A 20603-nucleotide genomic window follows, 5' to 3' on the forward strand; every position below is an offset into this window, starting at 1 on the left:
CCTACAATCCAGCAGGAGCACATCTTTCGAATGCATTACTTTCTTACAAAAACTCACTTGTCTGATTAGATCAAGCTGAGCCAGGTTGATTTCCCTTTTTTAAAACTTCAAGCCAAGTGGTCAGTAATTGGATTGGAAGTGGTAGTTCATCATATTCACAGGTTTCATCCCACTTAATGGGCAAGAATGGATGTAGATGACTGGGGATCATGTTAAAATCTGACCTACCACACTCTCCTTGAAAAATGTATTCCCTGTCTTGGCTTTGACCAGTTACTTTGGATTTATTTTAGAGAGGACAGAGTTATGGCTTATTTTAGCATTTGTGGTAGAAATTATATTATCTTGGTGGTAAAATTTGGTATTAACAATTATGTTCATTTGTTTAGAACCACAATCTTAATCTGCACAATATCATCCATACTTAGAAATATTACTTGTATTTCTTAGAAACAGAGCTGAAATGACAGGTCTTTTCCCTTCTATGGAATGATTATAAGCATAAATAATGTACACCTGGGATCAAAGATGCATTACTGTTATTATATATCGTAATAAAGTTGGGTTTTCTCATGAGATAGTTCAATAATCATGCAATATTATTAAGCATAGAAAGAGACCCCTTGCTTTCATCCAGGAACACAGGTGGTTTTATTTAGAATGGCATTATAGGAATATTTTTGAAAATTTTGTATATAATTAGGATGGAGTATGCTAAGAAAAATAAAAGGTATTAGAAACTTATGCGTCTCAGAATGAGAGCTGAAATGCCATCTAGTTATCACGAATCTCATTCTGAGATTACTTTTTCTCTCTTCTCTCTTAAATCTCCTTCCACCTCTTTTTTCGAGTTTGAAAAACAAAAATAAGTGTTATTTTTTATTGAAAGAATTCAAACATGAATTCTCTTGACCAAGAAGAGAATGCTTTCTGTGCTTTGTGTTATTACATATTTAACGGTAAAATCCATTACATGGATCTCAAACTCTGGCTCCCCTCAAGGAAGAGAATGGGCCAATGACTTGAGTGTGAAGCCTGAAGAATTGTAGGGACCTTGGTGGCTCTGTATTCTAGGTCAATGTTAGTATCAGGAATGGGATGGTGACACTGGTAGTGCTAAAAAAAAAAGTATTGTGGCCATTTTCTTAGACGAACCCTGACTGGGTCAGGATCTTGGCAGGACACAGAGGGTACATTCAGACCGGCTGACTGGGGAGAGCGTGGTGAAGGGTGGGCGGCGTTAAGGGAGACTCCCAGGGATGAGGCAGTTCTCTGGCGTTCACAACAGTAGGAGGGGTTCTGTACTGTTGTAATGTCCTGATAGAGCTGTGGCCTTTGTGAGAGGTGCACACCCAGCCAAAGGACCTCGTGGGGGAGGAACCAGGAAAATCATTCCACGCCTATTCTACGATGTCCTACAGAACACGGAGGGCAAGACAGGCCCACTGGAAACCTGAGGGCAGAAAAGCCCATTGTTGTAACGCACGGAGATCGGTCTCCTAGGGCACAGGGTAAGGTCATAGGGCACAGGGTGAACAACTGATCTAGAGAGGGAAATAAAAATATATTTGGCAGAGATCTCTAGTATGGCTTTTGTGTGCCTTTTGGCTGCATCTTTCATCTTGGGGGATCAGGGTATTTGCTTTAGAGAAGAGTGTCTTATAGGTTGGATGCCTACTTAAGCAGTATCATAACATCCATAAATGCTCCTAAGTTCTAGCAACTCCTATTATCCTGGTGCTTTTGTCCCAGAGGACTATGTTGCAGTCAGGAACAAATATGCTTCAAGTATCTTTGCCTTTGTTTTGCCTGAACCTACCTCTTCTTCCTCCTCAGCCTGGAGAATTCCAATCACCTCTCAAAATCTAGGTTAAATATAATTTCCTGTTGAAGGATTTTCTGTACCTATCCCAGTCTCCTCTGGCTAATCATTAATCAGTTTCTTCTTTGTATATAATATTTCTTTGAGCACATGTTTAATTTTCTTCCAGGTTTTTTCCCCCTCTTCTGTGGCTACCTTCCTCAAGTTTTTGGGGGGGGGGGCATTGTTGATGTTTATTTGTTTGTTTTGGCTTTTAAAGTTCTATACTGTTTGACATTTAGTAGATGTACCATAGGGATTTATTGACTCACATTTTCTGATGAACTTGAGCTATAGGTATGCTACCACATACAGTCACCAGAAGCAACAGAAATTCTATGAGCACTTTGGACAATAGGCAATTGGGTCACACTGTCACCTAAAGTACCCTGTTTTCTTCTAATTCCACTTTTATTGTTATTATTTTTTTAATGGGAGGTCTTGTATCTCTGGGAGAGAGGCTAAAGAAGAAAGCCTCAGAGTTTTCAAAAGGATTAATTACAGTGGTGCAGAGAATTAGTTTCTGAACAGTGGCGTTCAAAAGAGAGAGTGGCACAACGCTGCCCTCTGCGAAAGACACTAGTTTCCCCACCTAGGAGCGAGCTTCTCTCAATGTGCTGGACCTCAGTTGAATCATGGAGATAAAAAGGTGTGAGAGGGGACGTCAGAGAAAGATGGAACAATGTCTGTTCATCTTATTTCCCCCACTCGTTTCCCTAGTTAGCCAGTATTTGTTTTTATGACTGGGATTGCAAATGGGAGACCGAGTAGCTTAGTATAGGAATCACAGCACCAAATATGAACAGAATACACTGTGAATTAAATACTTTAATTGGAAATAGATATGACTATAAATATCTTTTGGTGTTATTATATAAGAATAAATTTGAGTCAGGTGGACCACACAGAGATGAGGCATTAGGGTACATAGTTATACAGACTAGGATAAGATTTTTCTTTAATTTTAAAAAGGTGATTCATTATTCATGGATTAAAATGTGAAGTTCTCTTCTCCATCTCTGTAATTAGAGATATGTATGTCTATTATATATAATATATATTATGTGTAATAATATGTATTATATATATTAGTCATAGACATATGTATTTCCTGGTTACCAGGGCATACTGCTGTGCTTTATTGTTCTTAGGATTTTTACAGACTTAATGTGTTTAATGGAATTACTGAGATATTCTTTTCTTGAGTGTCTTGAAGAAATAACAATACCTTTCCATCAGTCATCATTGTAATGAAAGATCCATTTCTGGGAAGGGAATTTCTTTTTGTGGACCTGTGTTACTGATTTATGCGGTGCCTGATCTCTTAGGAAAACTGTTCAACAAGGTGGAGAGGGTTGAAGTAGGGCAGGTCCTTTCTTAATGCGTGTCTACTAACTAGAATGAACTAGGGGAGGGTCAAAAGGGGCCCGAAAGCCTGGCGGCTTAGCTGTAGTGACAAAATGATAGCTGTCCTGTTGTTTTTTTTAAGAAATGGAAGAGAGGAAATTAGGAAGATATAATTAACATTAAGATACCAAATCGAGCACCACTAAGTAAAATCCACTATAATGTTATCTAGAACACTGACAAATGAGGTAAAGGCAAAGGATCATTACAGGGGACAGATTTACTGGTGTCCCTGCAGAAAGAACAAAGGTGTCAACAGGGTGCCAAGTGGGCTAGTCACAGAGAGCTGTAAGTTGAAGAGCCACAGAGTGGGAATCAGGTCAGATTATTGAGTTAACTGTAGAACTACCACCATCACGTGGGGATGAGATCAGAATAACTCAAGCAAAAAAAGAAGAGACAGTTTACAAAGACACCGAGGTAATGGAAAAATTTGTGACATTTATGAAACCATAGATTAAGGACAACGATGTTTTCTAAGAGGACAAGAAATTGGCAGTGGCCAATAGCAAAAAGGAAGATATTTTATGGGTTCTTGTCTTCTCCTTGTGGGAGGAAGTAAGAATAACCAATCAATTAGCAAAAAAGGCTTATCCTTTGTGATGCTTCAGTAAAATGGAGAACAGAGATAAGAGAGGGAGGGCGTTTGAGAAAGTCTGGAAGGCACTGCCAAACTATGTGTTTGACAGTGTGGGCTTTTCTGCCAGCAGCCCCCTTGGACTCAGGTTGATGAGCAATGCTAGTGCTCCTCCTCTAAGTCAGGGGCAGGGGGGAGGAGTTATGGTACAAGTTCTGGGGAGTTGTAAATTATAATGCGTGCAATTATTTATTTTCCTTGAGTCAGCATCTTTTAAATAATCACAAATCATTGATTAGTCATTTGTCAGCATTCTGATCACTAGCCCTGACAAATGACCCCTTTTAAAAGAACCTTTTACTCAGGAACTTGGCTCTTTTCCATTCTGAATGGAATTTTGCTTTTTCATTTTTTAAAGGAGGTTTTATTTATTTATTTTTAGAGGGGAAGGGAGGGAGAAAGAGAGGGAAAGAAACATCAGTGTGTGAGAGATACATCAGTTCTTTGCCTCTTGTACCTCCCCAATTAGGGACCTGGCCTGCAACCCAGGCATGTGCCCTGACTGGCAGTCGAGCCAGTGACCTCTTGGTTCGCAGGCCGGCAGTCAGTCCACTGAGCCACACCAGCCAGGGCTGACTGACATCCCTTTACTGGCTATATGGAGATAGTGAAAGTGATAATAACATGAAAGAATAAAAATTCCCGTTTTAGCTTTAATAATACTTAATTCTGATACGATAGCATGATGGATGAGGGTTTGTTATTTATTACTGTGAAAAGGTTAACTTTGGGATTATGGTTTTTCATTGTGAGTAGGGGTGCTATATTATTCAGCTTGATTATCTTTGCATAGCAATATATGTATGTATACTTGTATGTATATGTGCACATATATCCAGGTAACAATGTTCACTATCGTATTAGACTCTTATTCCTGACATAATAGTTTTACATTTAATCGTTCTAAAGACTAGGGGCATCCAAAGGGCATCTTGAAAAATACGGCTAGGTGCCTGATAAGGAAACAGACTTGGAGAATTTCAGGTGGTGCTGAGCAACCACACTCTGAACCCCCATGGGCTTGTATTGCCACGTGTTTTCTCATTTGTTTGAGTTGCTGTGATGTGGCTATGGCAGGAATGACAGCGCCCTTTTACGGAAGGGAAACTGAGGCTAAGAGAGATACTTGCCAAAGGTCACAGTTAGTATGTGTTAGGTAAGACCCGTGAAGGGCCTGAGATTTTGCACAAGCTAGCTTGTTACTGGCTTATGTATAGTGGCCGCAGACTTCCGAGTCAGAAGAGGCAGAGGACGTTTATTACTGACCGTGCAGTAAGCATTGTGAACTTCGTGTTGACACGAACCGCTTCCCCATCTCTCCCTTGTCCCCAGCTGGATGGAGGTAGTGCAGGTAGACCTCCTGTTATGTGGGTGCCATGCAGGCACCCATATAACATGGAGAAACACTGAACTTGGGAACTTTACTGTTTCTGTAGAAAGCATGAGGAAGCCAGCTCTGCGTCAGGTAGAAGACGTTATCCCTAGAGTTTGCCTCAGCGTACCTTGAGAGATGATCCACGAAGAGAGCAGCCAGGGTCTTGCTTTCTTGGGATGCTCAGCAAGGATATGCAGGAATGCTCATGTGTCTTCCAACTGTTAAATCTCAAATGCGGTTTTCCTGACTTTTGTGACTAAAACTTTAGCTGTAAAGGTGGCAGCTGTAAGTTATTTCCCCCCAACTATGCTTAGCTTCGTATTTCTCTGACCTACCCAGGACATCCTGAAACTAGTTCTTTGGCTTATTTGATGTTCTTGATCGCTAAACCCAGTTACAGTTACTATGAAGGCAGAGAACAGAAATGAGGGCCCAGTTTAAGGAACCCTAGTCATCTCAGTGTCACTTCTCTGGTCTTCCTAGCTACTCCCACGCACGGAGCCGTGACAAAGTGTCATCATTGGGGTTCCTTGTCCCTATGGCCACAGTAACATTTGCTACAAAAACTGGAGGGCATAATAAAAACCAAGAAATAAAGAACAAGTGGTGCCACTAATAGTGAATGTAGGATGCAACAGGAAAAACATTTATTGATGCCTCTTTTAAGTCAGGATTTTGCTGTTCTGAAAGGAATAATTAGAATATAATTTGAAGGTAGAAAGAACCTTGGGAATATTAAATACAGGCTCCTTATTTTACAGATTGGAAAATGGTTAAATGATTATTCAAGATCAAGTTTCTGGTAACAGAGTAAAGTGATTGGAGCAAAAGTTACATTATTTGATAACCACATACTTGGTATTGGAATGGACCCCTCCACCTTAACTACAGCAGTTTATAAGATTCAGTCTATAAAAGTTTGTTGAATTACTTTGTCTTATGACCGAATAAATATGTTCTCTGCCTTCAGAGAATTTATTATCTAGGGAAACAATAAAAATTCAAATTGATATCTACTATTCTAAAATCATGTGCAAATTGCATAGAATAATATGAGGGGAAGTAGGCAAAACTTTATAAAAGTGTGTATAGATGTTTGAGCTAGGTCTTGAAGAATTACAGAGGTTTCTAGGCAGAGAAATGGAGGGCCAGCATTCCAAGCAGAGGGAAAACCATCTGCATTGGCATGATGAATGAAAGCACAGAAGTTGGTCCATAAATGGCCAGTGACTTGATGTAGCCAGGTGTGAATAGACTTGAGAAGGTAATCACGGGGAGAATAGGGAATTTTTGCAGGGAAACACTGACATTTTAAGGCAAATTGATATGTGAGGTATAAGAAGAAAAGATGGGCTTCTAAATCTGAGTCAGAACAAAAAGGGGTGTTACAAAAGCCAACTGTGGGTACAACTTGACAAATATGGTGTTTGAAGGGTAGTAGTATATGCCATCCCCAAATATGCCGCTTTGACATAAGGATTATTTTGAATGAAAGGCAGTTGGAAAGCAGTGATAAGCAAATATCCCTGCCCTCCCCCTATTTGCCTAAAAGGGGCATGAATTTGTAAAGTTAGTCCCTGGATATGGCACCAGAGGAACCTACCTAACAAACGTTGCTAACTCGCCCTTATCACCTGTTAGTTTCCTCCTGTATTCATTTATTTTCCCACAAGTTGCCATCCTAAACTGAAAGCCCTTTTTTCCTTTTGTTAAGATGTTACATGAATTCAACTTCGAACCTCCCTCTGAGTTACTCATCCCTCATTCTGATGTGTACGTGTATTAGTAAACTTCATGTTAATAAACTTCAGTTTGCTTTTCTTTTGTTAATCTTTTGTCAGTCTAGCGAACAGGGCGTCAGCCAGGAGAACCTAGGAGGGTAGAGGGAAAAAGTCTTTCCTCCTCGACAAGCTGTAAATAGGATCAATGCTTAAGAGAGGTCAGGTAGGATGAAGACTAAAAAGGGCCTACGTTATTTGGAGATGAAAAAGTTGGTGACTTTTGTCCGAGCAGTTTCAACAGAGTGAGAGAACAGAAGCAAAATCCGTGCTAGACGCGGAGGGAAACGTTCAGCTGTGGCAAAACAGAGACATTTGCTCGACTCCTGTTGTCTTAAAACTGAATAATTCACAGCTTGTGTCATGTTCTGTTTCAAACCTTCAACCTTTGCGAACTGATACAACAGACTAGATTTGTTTTCCTGTGTGGCTCTCCGTGGTTTTTCCCTTTCAGATCTCACCCCATTGGTCAATGGCCCACAAATGGTAAAAGGTTCCATACCTCGTGCTAACAAAACAGCACATTCTCTCGCAAAACTGTCCCTATTTTCCACAACAGCCTCTCTCTGCCTACAGTGCTTTCCAATGTAGCATTAAAAAAACACACATCTCCATTAGCAAGTTATTATTGTAGGTCAAACCCCCACTGTTGTTATCCTTCATAATATTATTTTGCCATGTAATATTTTAAAATACGTTATTCTAAATATCTATGACATAAGTTTTATGCATAATTGTTTTTCTTTAAGGAAAAGTTTCAAATATATCTGGTTGTATGATCACACATTTTAAAAAGCCTGCCAGGCTTTTTTTTCTTTTTATTGTTATTTTAGTGCTGATGCTAACCAAAATGTTGACACCAAATATTCTTAGTGTTGGGATTAGATGAGTGTGTTTAATGTTCTTATTTTTTATATAAAAACACTAAAAGTATATTTCAAAATACCTACAGGAATAAATATCAGACTCTATTTTTAGTATTGTCTTACTGAGAAGGGTCAGTGTACTTTATCTATATATAATCTGAAATTACAGTTTTGAAATTGGGGTTTGTAGCTGGGTAAACAGCGAAGTTTTTACATTACTAAAGCAGGCGATTTGACTTGGATTAGAATTTTGTCTGAAAATTCTTGACTTGAGTATACATTTAGGAATGTGGAGAGTTTAAAATGCTTGTTTCTGAAGGGAATAGAGGAGGTGAATATATCCCTAAGCTTTGAAGTATAGTCAGCTTCCAGTCATGTGCTTGTAGGGGAGACCATCTCCTCCTAGGCGGGAGTTTCTTAGACCTGCTGGGAAACTGTCCTTGCTCGGATGTGGTAGAAAAGGGTGCTAAACACTTTGTTGTTTTAAAGCCACTCTGTCTCCCTGACCATGCAGATGGGTGAATGCACATCATCCATGCCTCAAACACAATCCTCCTCGCCATTAGCAAGGATTGTAATCAGGTGAATGGAGGTTGGGGATTGAGTTCTGAGTGACATTGGCCTTCAAAAGTTGGCTGTCACAGCTGTTGTTCAAGTGGCAACTATTCTTTGGTTTTAGAGGAAAGAAGAGAGAGAGGGAGGAAGGGAGGGAGAAACAGATCAATTTTTGTTCCATTTATTTATGCATTCATTGGTTTCCTCCTGTATGTACTCTAACTGGGGATTGAACCTGCAACCATGCACATTGGAATGGCTCTAACCCACCGAGCCATCTAGCTAGGGCATAGCAACTACAAATGCTTCAAAGGTGGTCGAGAATCTGATGGAAGTGATCCGTGTTCTGAAAGGCCTGGAAGAAGCAGAACACCTGAGGATGTTGAACATGTAAGGGCTGCAGTCAACAAATATCAGCGACTGGCAGTGCAAAAACTAGAAGCTGATCTGGGGATTCTGAAACCTTGTGTCAGATTTTGACGCAGGATCTTGTCATGAAACATGTTATGGCAAAATTTGCTCCAGAGCTTCTGCTACCAGAGCAAAAGGAACATCATGCTGCAGTTGCTAATGACTTGATTCAAACCAAGGGACCAGATTTCCTCAAGAAGGTCTTAACCAGACATGAATGCTGGGTCTATGGCTATGATCCGGAAATGAAGGCCCAGTCGTCCCAATGGAAGTTGCCTGGTTCTGCACACCTGAAGAAGGAGCAATAAAGTTGCGGCAAGATCAAGACTATGTTTTTGACCAGTGGAAGAGATGCTGGGAGAACTGTGTGAGGTCCCAAGGTGCCTACTTTGAAGGGGACTGAGGCATCATTGTCCTGTGTACAGTGTTTCTTGTATCTGGTATCTTCAATAAATGTCTCCGTCATAGCGCATGGCTGGATGCTTTATGGACAGACCTCGTGGTATTCCATTTTAGATAACCAGGGTTGCAGAAGTTTAGTCCCTTCTCAGTATTGGCTTTCCTATCCTTCCATTGAACTTCCATCCCGGTGAACAGGACAGGGCTGAGACTCAGGAGATTTGTACTTCGGCTTGGCTTTCTCTGTAGTAAATAGGTGAACTGGTTCCACTTCCATAGACCCCAGTGTCTGTATCTGAAAAAGTAAAAATGTGGGACCAGAATCCCTGAAAACCCTTTCTGTACTCTGTCTTTATGACTTTCCATTTTCTATCACTGGTTGTCTTTACTTTGTTCCTTAAATGGCTTCTCCTTCTCCATGGCAAACAGGACCTTCTTAGAAAGCCCAGGTATAGTATGTCAGCGATGTGTGTGTCCAGGATGGTCCTGTGTACAGTTTGAATAGAATAGGGCTGGACATGGGGTTGTTCCATTGATATTTTATTATATTTACTTTCCTTCTTTGGAAATAGAAATAGACCTTGAGATTAGGAAGAGAGGCAGAAGAGGAAGAATCTAAAGTAGACTTGGGTGGGTGCAGGGTGAGTATAACGCTGTAGTCTTCCAAGTCAGGAGAGGACGCCCCAGGAACATTACGTGATGCCCCACTGGGTTTTGGAGAGAAAATGCTGGAACTCCTGTTTCTATTAATTTTTAATTTCTTTATAAAATTCTGTTTTTGTGTATAATATATGACAAATCAATATAGTACATGTGTATCACATAAATAAGTGCATACACATGTATGTGGTGGGGATATGCTTAAACATGTTAAGCTGACAGGAGGATGTGTTCAAATACGTTTGGGAACCATTGGTGAAGAGTTTGCAAAAACAGGCCCATAAAGGGCATCAAGATATCCTTGGAAATAAAGAGAGCGGTATAGCTGTGTGTCAAGCAGGGAGAAAGCAAAATCCTAGAGTAAATTACAACAAATGGCACTTTGGTAGCAGAATGATTTAACTCAGTCTCTACTTCTTACAGAGTTGGAGAAAAACATTCACCCACAAAAGTATTTAATTAATTTCCTCTTGTTCGTGATTTTTTGGATATTGTTAGGTATACTGAAATTCACTCAGTTTAATTTGTTTAAACTTTTCAACTGAAGGAGCAGGAGTGGATTACATAAATGTCTTTTAAAGATTTGGCCAGGAATTTTTAAGTCCTGTTTCTTCAGTTTTTTTTCCATTTATTTTATCTTATTTTTGCTTGATTATTTCTTGCAGAATAAGACCACAACTTGCCAAAGAAAAGATTGAAGGATGCCATATTTGTACATCTGTCACACCAGGAGAACCTCAGGTCTTCCTAGGGAAAGACAAAGCTTTTACTTTTGATTATGTGTTTGACATCGACTCCCAGCAAGAACAGATCTACACTCAATGCATAGAAAAACTAATTGAAGGTTGTTTTGAAGGCTACAATGCAACAGTTTTTGCTTATGGACAAGTAAGTACCAAATTGCTTTTGTAGAAATTGTAACCTTTCAGACGTGTCGATTCAGCTGCATTTTCATCTTTGTTATTTGAGGGGATGTTATTAAGATCAAGCAGACACAGTTTTCTCTGTTGCTTTATTCAGACTGGAGCTGGCAAAACATACACAATGGGAACAGGATTTGATGTTAACATCATCGAGGAAGAACAAGGTATTATTTCTCGTGCTGTTAAACACCTTTTCAAGAGTATTGAAGAAAAAAAGCACACTGCGATGAAAAATGGGCTTCCTCCTCCGGATTTTAAAGTGAATGCACAGTTCCTAGAGGTAAAAGACGAATTGTATCATTAATTTCCTTTAAATCTTGCCCTTAGCACCATAGATTTTGCGATTTTATGCATCTGGCTTCTAGTACAGTGTTTTGTGCATAGTGCTCAAATTAACATTAGGTTATAGGATTTAGAAAAAATAGATAATAGGTAATAAGTATCCCTTACTTGTTGGCATTTATGCTTATAAGCATTTGACAGGTGTCCATAGAGTAAAACAATGACTATTATTCATTTCAGAATCTGTCTGTATCCTGTAATTACTATTGTATCATAGGCAGAATCACAAAGTCCTGGGAACACCGCAATTAAGACCAAAAGGGCATGGAGAATAGGAGGATTAGCAAAAGTGAGGCTGTTGCAGAGACCTGGCTGCAGATGCTGGTATTTCTGCAAGGAGAGGCAGATGTTTTGATGCCGAAAGGTTGGGCCAGGTTTGGATTCATTTAGGGCAGTTTAGTCTGGTGGGAGGGACGTGACAGTAAGAGGACATGTTGCTCATGAGCAGTATAGCAGTTAGGTGAACGGTGACATTGGAGTTCCGGGTGCTTGGATCAGAGAGTGTTCCAGTGTAGTTCTAGTCAGGATTGCCTGAGCTAATCATTTTGCTCAGTGATGAAACATGTTCAAATTAATGTCAGCCATCTTACTGCTGGTTTTAATAGACCTCCCAACTGAGTAAAAGCCCAAAGCAAGGAAACTAAGTGATGGAAAAAGAAAAAAAAGTGTTCTATTTTCCCTTTTACCCTCCTAACTATGGTTAGGTATTGCAACTTTTTAAAGCATACTGATAGAAAGCTGGTGTGTGCATCCTCTTCTAAGGAGATAGCTCAGTCTCATAACCCACCAGTGACACAGAAACACTGATATCATATTGCCCACCCTGTAAAATGTTAATACTATTAATTTTTAGATACATTAAGAAAGGTTGCAAGGCAATAGGAAATATATTTTTAGCTCAAGTAGTAAGAATTCTTAAAATCTTCTCTAGGCTTAATTAGAACTTGTCTATATTTGGTACATATTTCTTAGAGTTTGATTGTATTTGTAAATATTTGTTTACCTCTTGTAAAGGATCAGTAGATCATTTTAGCTAGCCCTGAACGTATTAGTCATGATTATGTCATTTACTGTTCTTATTCTTATAAAGAAACCTGTCCTGCATTTGAATTTGTAATGACAATTGCCTCATTCCTTTTCATCTGTTATTTTGAAGAAAGTTGTGTTACCATATTATGAAAAACCTGTAAGATATATTTGCAGGGTAGCATTATGCAATGTGTATTATTACAGTCTGAGGCAGTTTCTTCTAAATTGAAACTTATAATACTTCTTTTTAATAGCTGTATAACGAAGAGGTCCTTGACTTATTCGATACCACACGTGATATTGATGCAAAAAATAAGAAGTCGAATATAAGAATTCATGAAGATTCAACTGGAGGGATTTACACTGTGGGCGTCACAACACGTACTGTGAATACAGAATCAGAGGTGACATTGATATTATAGTTAAAATAGAGCATATTTGGCTTTGTTTGATATTCAGCTTTTCTTGTAGTTTGCTTAAGATCAAGATATGAAATTTGTATTTTAAGTGTGACATCTTGTAAAAACCTTGTCTTTTTCCTCATCTTTTTACATCAAGTTTTTATCATTAGAAATGTCAGTTATGATAAAGTCAGTTCATTTATTTTAGCATCAAGAGAAGCCAAGGCAATGTATGTGTAGTTTTCTTCCTAGCTAGAAATAGAGAGTTAAATAATTGAAGATGACAGATGGGACCACAATCCCTGTGCACCTTTGGCCATCATCACGTGTATGGAACTGTATTGTGGCTCCTAGAGGGAGATTGTTAAGAAAAATTGCAAAAAAATATTTTGACAGAAGATACAGAGTAGCCTGAGTAATCCAAGTTATTGCTCAGTTTGTTTCAAAGTGTTTTTCTGTAACAGTTTGGAATGGAAGCTGCAACTGTCAGCAAAAGGCAAACAATGGAACCTTAGTGTTTTCTCCTATTTAAAAAATAATACACTATTATACTGAGAAGTTCAGCTCAAAAAAGTGCATGTAACTAAAACGATATGCAATTCCACGTCCTTTACATCCCTTAATATGGTGGGCTGTAGCCATTAGCTCAGACTTCTGATTGTATGGTGTCTTGCTTAAGTATTGTTCATGTAAAACCCTTCTTTCCTTCCCCTTTCCAGATGATGCAGTGTTTGAAGCTGGGTGCTTTGTCCCGGACCACTGCCAGTACCCAGATGAATGTTCAGAGCTCTCGTTCACATGCCATTTTTACCATTCACTTGTGTCAAACCAGAATGTGTCCCCAACTTGATGCTGTGAGTTATTATTAGGTCTGATTTCTTTTTTAGAAAAGATCTTATTTATTTGTTTTCAGAGAGAGAAAGGGAGGGAGAAAGAAAGGGAGACAAACATCAATGTGTGGTTGCCTGTTGAGCACCCCCTACTGGAGACCTGGCCCACAACCCAGGCGTGTGCCCTGACTGGGAATAGAACCAGTGACCCTTTCGTTTGCAGTCCAGTGCTCAATGCACTAAGCCACACCAACCGGGGCAGTTCTCATTTCTTAAACTTTCATTTCCCTAAATCACATACGTCTGAGGAAACAGTGTACATTTGAACCAAGTTTAGTTTGTTTAGTTATTCCTTTTCCTAATGAGATATCTCTGATCCAGTTGAAGCTGAAGCGGGCTAACTGTAAGATTTTGGAATAAAAAAATGCATATGTGTCTGCAGAAACAAGAAAACGAGTGGTGGCCATATGGTGACAGAAGAAGTCACCTGAGATGCTTCCCTCTGAGGACTGCGTGCTGCAGCTGTTCCTTTATCAGCATAAGCAGAGTCTCAGTTCATGACACCTGGGCTGTGACCGTCAGGCTTCTTTCTACCTTTGTCTCAGCTTCTGATTGCCAGCAGACATTTTTAGGCATTTATAGTTATTTGACCACACACACAAAGGGAAGATGGGATTTGAGGATAGTTAGCGTCCCATTAATAAAAATATTTTCAATTATTTTCCTCACTTGCAGGAAAATGCTACTGATAACAAGGTGATTTCTGAGCCATCGCAGATGACTGAGTTTGAAACCCTGACCGCGAAGTTCCATTTTGTTGATCTGGCGGGATCAGAAAGGCTGAAGCGTACCGGGGCCACGGGAGAGAGGGCAAAGGAAGGCATTTCCATCAACTGCGGACTTGTAAGACGAAGACCAAGGCTTTGTGCTAAGCATATATCAGAGATTTCCTGTTGTTCTCTTCTGTTTTGTGATATTTAATGCCCAAGTGGAAATCCTCATGCACTGAGCCGAGGAAGGAGAGTTACCGTAAACTTGGAAGCGGAGGCGTGGTGCACTGGGCTGTGATCTCCTCGCCTCACAGAATTTCTTTAGTTATTCACATTGCACATTTTCCTTGTGTGTGTGAATTTAGTCGCATTAAATTTTATGATGTCTAGAAAATAGTATATATTGTAGGAAAAAATCTAAAAATTATGCATTTAAAAATATTTTGTCAAAATCAACATTTAATTTGAACTGTTGAATGTAGTGACTTGAAATTAACCTTCTTTTGCTAATATTTTATTTTGAGTATTATAATCAATGTTTGTTAGTAGATTGTTTCAAAATGAGAACTTTTCTAGGTTGTATTAGGAATTAACTTTAATACCATGCCACCTAGTGGTGTTTTTGATTCCAAAGCACCTTGTAATTGTTAGTATAAAGCTTCCATTATATGGAAGAAATTTTTTAGACTCTACAGCAAATCTTTTATTCTTGTTGACTTCATTATAAAATTGGACATTTCTTCCTACATAAAAGTTATGACATCCCTACACGTCTGTGATGCTCTCGGGATCAAGGCATGTTTTCTGTTTTGCTTCCCTCTGTCCCATCCCAGAGCTGGAGGCTCCAATCATGTGTTCCCGTTTTGCCATTGCCCAGCGTTTGCTTCTATGTGGTTACAACCCTTACAGGGGGGATTTAGCAACTGAGGCTGATTAGAGAGAACCAGACATCCCAACTCCATCTCGGTACCCATCTTGGTGCTCCCATTATATAGCTGACTTTGGTGTTAAAGCGGGTGACCAGCATCCTGGACTTTTGTGTGTTGCTCTGAATTTCTTAGGAGATAAAGTCGTGGTGTTGTTTACATTTGTGCCATGAGGAAAAGACAAAAGCATTGGTCTGCTTTCCTGTTCAGGCTATTGACACACAGTCAGATACATCTGGTGGAGTTTCAGTGTGGCTAGGGGTTAAAACCATAGCCTCTCTGGAAAGGGGGGGGCAAAGACACAATGTGGTGCTGAGGCCCAATCTCTGCACGACCCACTGGCTCTAAAAAGACATGGTTGCATCACTGACGGGAAGTGTGACCAGCATTTAGACTAATGCCTCTGCTGTAGGTGCCAGGGACAGTAAGAAAAACAGTGGGGGTGGTAAGGGAGTGTCTAAAGGGTTCTGTAGTTTGACGTAGATTTTTTTCAGTATTGGGTGCTTAGCTCATAGATGCATTTTATTTCTAAAGACAGCTGTCCTCACATCAGGAATACTTTGTTTAGAGGCATCATAGAGATATTTTTATGTTGGTTAAAGGAGACTGTCTTTCCCTTGAGGTAGCTGTATTGCAACAAGAATGCTTCATGGCACTGTTAAACTAAAACATTTTATTCAGTTGAGGAGAAGAATTTGCAACATGAATTGACAGTTTTCTAAGCACACACCTGATGGCCTGGTAATTCAGGAGTGGTTAAAAGTCACCAATCATATATATATTTCTAAAGAAAATCTCCGAATAGAAGTTTTTGTGAATTATGAATATATATACATATATATGCATGTAGTACTAAATGTTGACTCAGTTTTAGTCAGATTTTTGTGTCAGTTTTTAATAGTGTAACGAAGAAAATTTTGATGTTTATGTCATTATAAATGCAAAAAACCCCAAACTCAAATGTTTTCAATTCTGTCATCTCCACATTATTCTCCATAAGCTTTTGTTATTTAAAAGTGTTATAATTCGTCCATTTTCTTTCTCTCTCTGTTTTAGCTGGCACTGGGCAATGTAATAAGTGCTTTGGGAGACAGGAGCAAGAGGGCCACCCATGTCCCCTACAGGGACTCTAAGCTGACAAGATTACTGCAGGATTCCCTGGGGGGCAATAGGTATGCATCCATGATTATCCATATTCGTGAATTTAAATTCTTCATTATTTCTAAAGTTTGCAGAGTGACTTATAAGGACTTTTTTTATTATAAAACAAATCAATAGAATGAAGAACTAATAATATTTAAGTATACAGAATGTGTGAGTCCTTTGTATGTAGTTACTTCACATAGTCCTTCCAACATTCCTTGAGGTGTAGGTATTATTATTCCTAATTTGTAGATAGGAAAATTGAAATCCAGAGAGGTTAATTAATTTTTTCAAAGTCACTTAACTTATAAATGAAGCCCAGAGCATTTGCTCTTTCTGCTTTATCATTGTTTTAACTTGTGCTTGGCACATAGCATATGCCTAATAAAATTTTGTTGAAACGTAAATGCTGTCTAAGTAAATACAAAGTAATTTAAATATATTTTATACCATTTTTAAAAGTCTCCTAAAAATTAAACATTTTTTGCATGTGGTAAAACTTATTAAAATGTCAGCTGAATGAAATATAGGGTACTTGCTTTGTTCATATCACTAATATTCCTCCTTGTCTATACTTTGAATTATGTTTCATCAGCTAAGCACATTCTTTTGTAATTCTTTACTTTTTTAATGAACATTGACATATTGGCTTTACAAGTAGAAATATTTTTGGCATTTAAATTCAAACAGTACAAGTCAGCAAGTTACAGACAACCATTTCATTTTTATTTATTCTATTACAGTTACTAGAATCTATTTTACAGCATTTTCAATGCTCTAACATCATGGTTATTGAAAAGATTGTTAGATACTGTAAAATGATTGGGTAATTAAACTTGCAAACTTTCTTTTTGAATAAGTTTTACTCAAAGAAAAAATTTTAAACATTTTATTTGTTTGTCTTTAGAAGGGAAGGGAAGGCGAGAGGGAGAGAACATTGATGCATAGTTGCCTTTCGTGAGTCCCCTGCTGGGAACTGGCCTGCAACCCAGGCATGTGCCCTGACTGGGAATTGAACCGTGATCCTCTGGTTCGCAGGTTCATGCTCAATCCACTGAGCTACACCAGCTAGGGCAGTATTAATCAAAGAATTTTGATAATATTAAATCTAGATTTGAAGTTGAAGAATGGTTTAGAAACGAAGTTCTGTTTTATAGAATTCAACAGTATCATTTTTGTATTTCTTACTTTTATTACACTGTTGGCATTGTCTGCATTCATCTCTGTTCTAGCATATCGCCTGTGTGGGTGCAATGTTCCTTCCATTGCTGCACATTTCTTCTGTATTTTCACCTGACTCTCAGTATCAATCTGGGTCTAATTATATCAGGACAATTTTTTTTGCTTTTTAAGCCAAAGATACATTTTTTAAGTTTGCTAAATTGTAGCCCTTTCCTATAAATGACAAACAGTGGCTCCTTACAAGTTTCAGTACTTTTGAATACTTCAGTAATTATGCAAGTTTGCTTGCCCTGTAAGCTGGCTAAGATATTTGCATTGTGGGTTGTGAATTCCTTCTGAGTTTTAGGCAGGCTGTAGCTAAGAAGGCTCAGGTCCTCCTCATTCGTTTCCCTACTCTGTGGTCACCTCTCAAACAAGAAGTCTTCTTCAGACCCCAGCCTTAGTGAGCATCACGTTCTGCATTCAAAACCCTTATACTGTTTAGAAGCTTTGGAAAACAGAAAACCATTGTCTGAAGTTTGTACAAATTACTCTTAAAAGAGAAATTAGATCAAAGATATTTTTGGACTCAAGTTGCATATATTTATGCATATAATTTAGTGATTTTAGTGATAAGCTGGACTTCATATATTTATAACATTTAATATATTATAACAAGATTAGATCAACAATTCTGAAAACTACAGAAAAATAGGAACCATGAAAAAATTGTATTTGTTACCTGTTAACATTGTGATGAATTTTCTTCCTAATGTATAATATAATATGATATATGATAGAATATAATAATACATGATATATAGCATAATATAAATGGTGTGGTCTCATTTAAGACAGATATGTGGTTTTATATAAACCTTAAAAGTAAACAACTTTTTTGTTTTTCATAAATACAACCCTTCTTAAAATTTGTGTCTTTTGAGTTTTATCTAATATATGAACTTTTTCCTATATAATAGACCTTAGCTCTTCTCATTCTTGACTTTCCCTATTCTCCTTAAGCACTTGATCCCAATACTTTTCAAAATATTTGTGAAGGACAAGTTCTTTTTATCCTCCATCCCCTATTTGTGGTGGGTTTATATTGTGCATGGTTATACTCAGCTTGCCCCATTTGTGAATTATAAAACACTTGAACTGGTCTCTACACTATTCAATGAGTTCATTGATTGCAGCATGCCCAAATGTTCCAAAATTTAAAAACGCTTATTTTCAATTCCTGTACTTGTTATGAACTGGTAACAAATAATTTGCAGGCTGGCACTGGACCAGGGTCTACACTTTGAGTTGTCCTGTTCTCTAATCAGTGTCTATAATCATTATTCCTACTTGATTACTTTATCTTCTTCATCAAAAGAGACCTAAGAGATGCATGAATAATTTTAACTTTCCAACCTCCAATAAATAAATACTCTGTGCACATGCCATACACCACAATTTTTAATGACACAGTATGTCCCAAATATTGTGTTATACAATGTATACTGACAATTAAAATGAATAATTCTTGACCTTTAAAAGTTTAGGGTCTAAGAATTGGGGTCTATAAAATTTCATCATCATCATCATCATAATATTAATAATAAATTAAACCAACAAAAAAGAGATATGCAAAGGATATGAGGAAGCAGAGAGAAAAAATATAGCCAGACTGACAGTTGGCTTCTTGGACTAAACAATACTCTATTTGAACCTTGAATGATAGTAAGTGTAAGGATAAATAAGGAGAAGCAACAGCTGATAAAGAGAAAACGATGGGTAGAACGGGACCTCTTTTAAAAGGGTTACTATGAGTGCTGTGTTGAGATTATTGGAGGGAGGCAGCAGTGGAAGCAGGAGGCGAGGAGGCTATAGATTAGAATTGATAGGTGTGAATTCCTCCCCAGGGTGGGCAAATTAGCTCTTTAATTGCAGTTCTATACATTTTTCAGTGACTGTGTGGGCTGATTAGAATGCCCTGGTCTGTTTCACTGACAGACAATAACTGGGACATACTAAGCATTTTACTATCCAATAGCATTTTACTGTTAGTTGGTAAAATAATTCATTGTTCTTATAAAGTAAAATTTCCAATTTTTTCCTGTATAATCTGGCCAGAAACCCTGAAACTTGGACCACTCAATTACAAATGATATATTATATTATAAAACATATGGATATCTTAAGTTTATCTGAACTCTTGTTCAGGTAATAGGATTCCATGCAAAATATTTTGCTGTCAACAAAAGTCAGGTTATAGTGATTAAATAAAAGAAAGAAAAATTTAAAACCCTCAAATATTAGGTAGATAATGAGAAAATGATTTTTGAATTTCAATTTGGCACATAGATTGAAGTTTAGAATTATTCTCTGTGCATTGCCTCAAATTTTTTAATGTATTTATACTTTCTCAAGTTGTTATGGATCAAAGAAGGATAATATAAATTCATTTGCCCCAATTTTACTTAAGGAAACAAAATCTGTTTCTTTAAGATAGTCTTATAGCTTAGGGGACTTTTAAATTTGTTTTCATATTTATGGATCAAAGCAGGTATTATAGATCAAAGAAGGATAATATAAGCTTCTTTTCCCCAATTTTACTTAAGTAAACAAAATCTTTTTCTTTAAGATAGTCTTAAAGCTTGGGAGACTTTTAAATTTGTTTTTATGTTTAAGTTACTAGTATCAATCTTTGAAGAGATGTATCGTCTTGAAGAGATGGTACTATTCAAAGGGCAGAAATGTAAAAATAATTCTTCCAATGTTTTATTTGCTTTTCTCTGTAAACCTAATTATTCTTTGTAACTTTCAGCCAAACTATCATGATAGCCTGTGTCAGCCCTTCAGACAGAGATTTTATGGAAACTTTAAATACCCTGAAATATGCCAATAGAGCAAGAAATATCAAGAACAAGGTGATGGTCAATCAGGACAGAGCTAGTCAGCAGATCAATGCACTCCGCAGTGAGATCACACGACTTCAGATGGAGCTCATGGAGTACAAAACGGTAAGCTAGTGGGTTGGACTTTGCATTTTGTGATACGTTTCGCGAACACAGTGATGCCTTTGGTGATGGTTTGGGTATGTACATCTCTGGAGCCTCTTGTCTGTCAGGGTAGTGGCCTCCA

General features: G+C 38.1%; 1 protein-coding gene across 13 annotated transcripts in view; it reads left to right on the forward strand.

Moving 5' to 3' along the window:
* The window catches only part of KIF21A (kinesin family member 21A), a 140746-nt gene that overhangs the window by 60287 nt on the left and 59856 nt on the right, over positions 1–20603 (forward strand). For all 13 annotated transcript variants that reach the window (XM_037058171.1, XM_037058161.1, XM_037058162.1 and 10 more), the window contains exons 2-8: positions 10615–10837; positions 10970–11152; positions 12498–12647; positions 13364–13498; positions 14210–14377; positions 16227–16342; positions 20287–20482. In XM_037058171.1, coding sequence (XP_036914066.1) covers positions 10615–10837; positions 10970–11152; positions 12498–12647; positions 13364–13498; positions 14210–14377; positions 16227–16342; positions 20287–20482 — 1171 coding nt within the window. The remainder of the gene's footprint in view (positions 1–10614; positions 10838–10969; positions 11153–12497; positions 12648–13363; positions 13499–14209; positions 14378–16226; positions 16343–20286; positions 20483–20603) is intronic.

Source organism: Sturnira hondurensis, unplaced genomic scaffold (genome assembly GCF_014824575.4).
Source record: "Sturnira hondurensis isolate 20B ecotype Veracruz unplaced genomic scaffold, ASM1482457v3 Scaffold0009935, whole genome shotgun sequence".
Taxonomy (NCBI): domain Eukaryota; kingdom Metazoa; phylum Chordata; class Mammalia; order Chiroptera; family Phyllostomidae; genus Sturnira; species Sturnira hondurensis.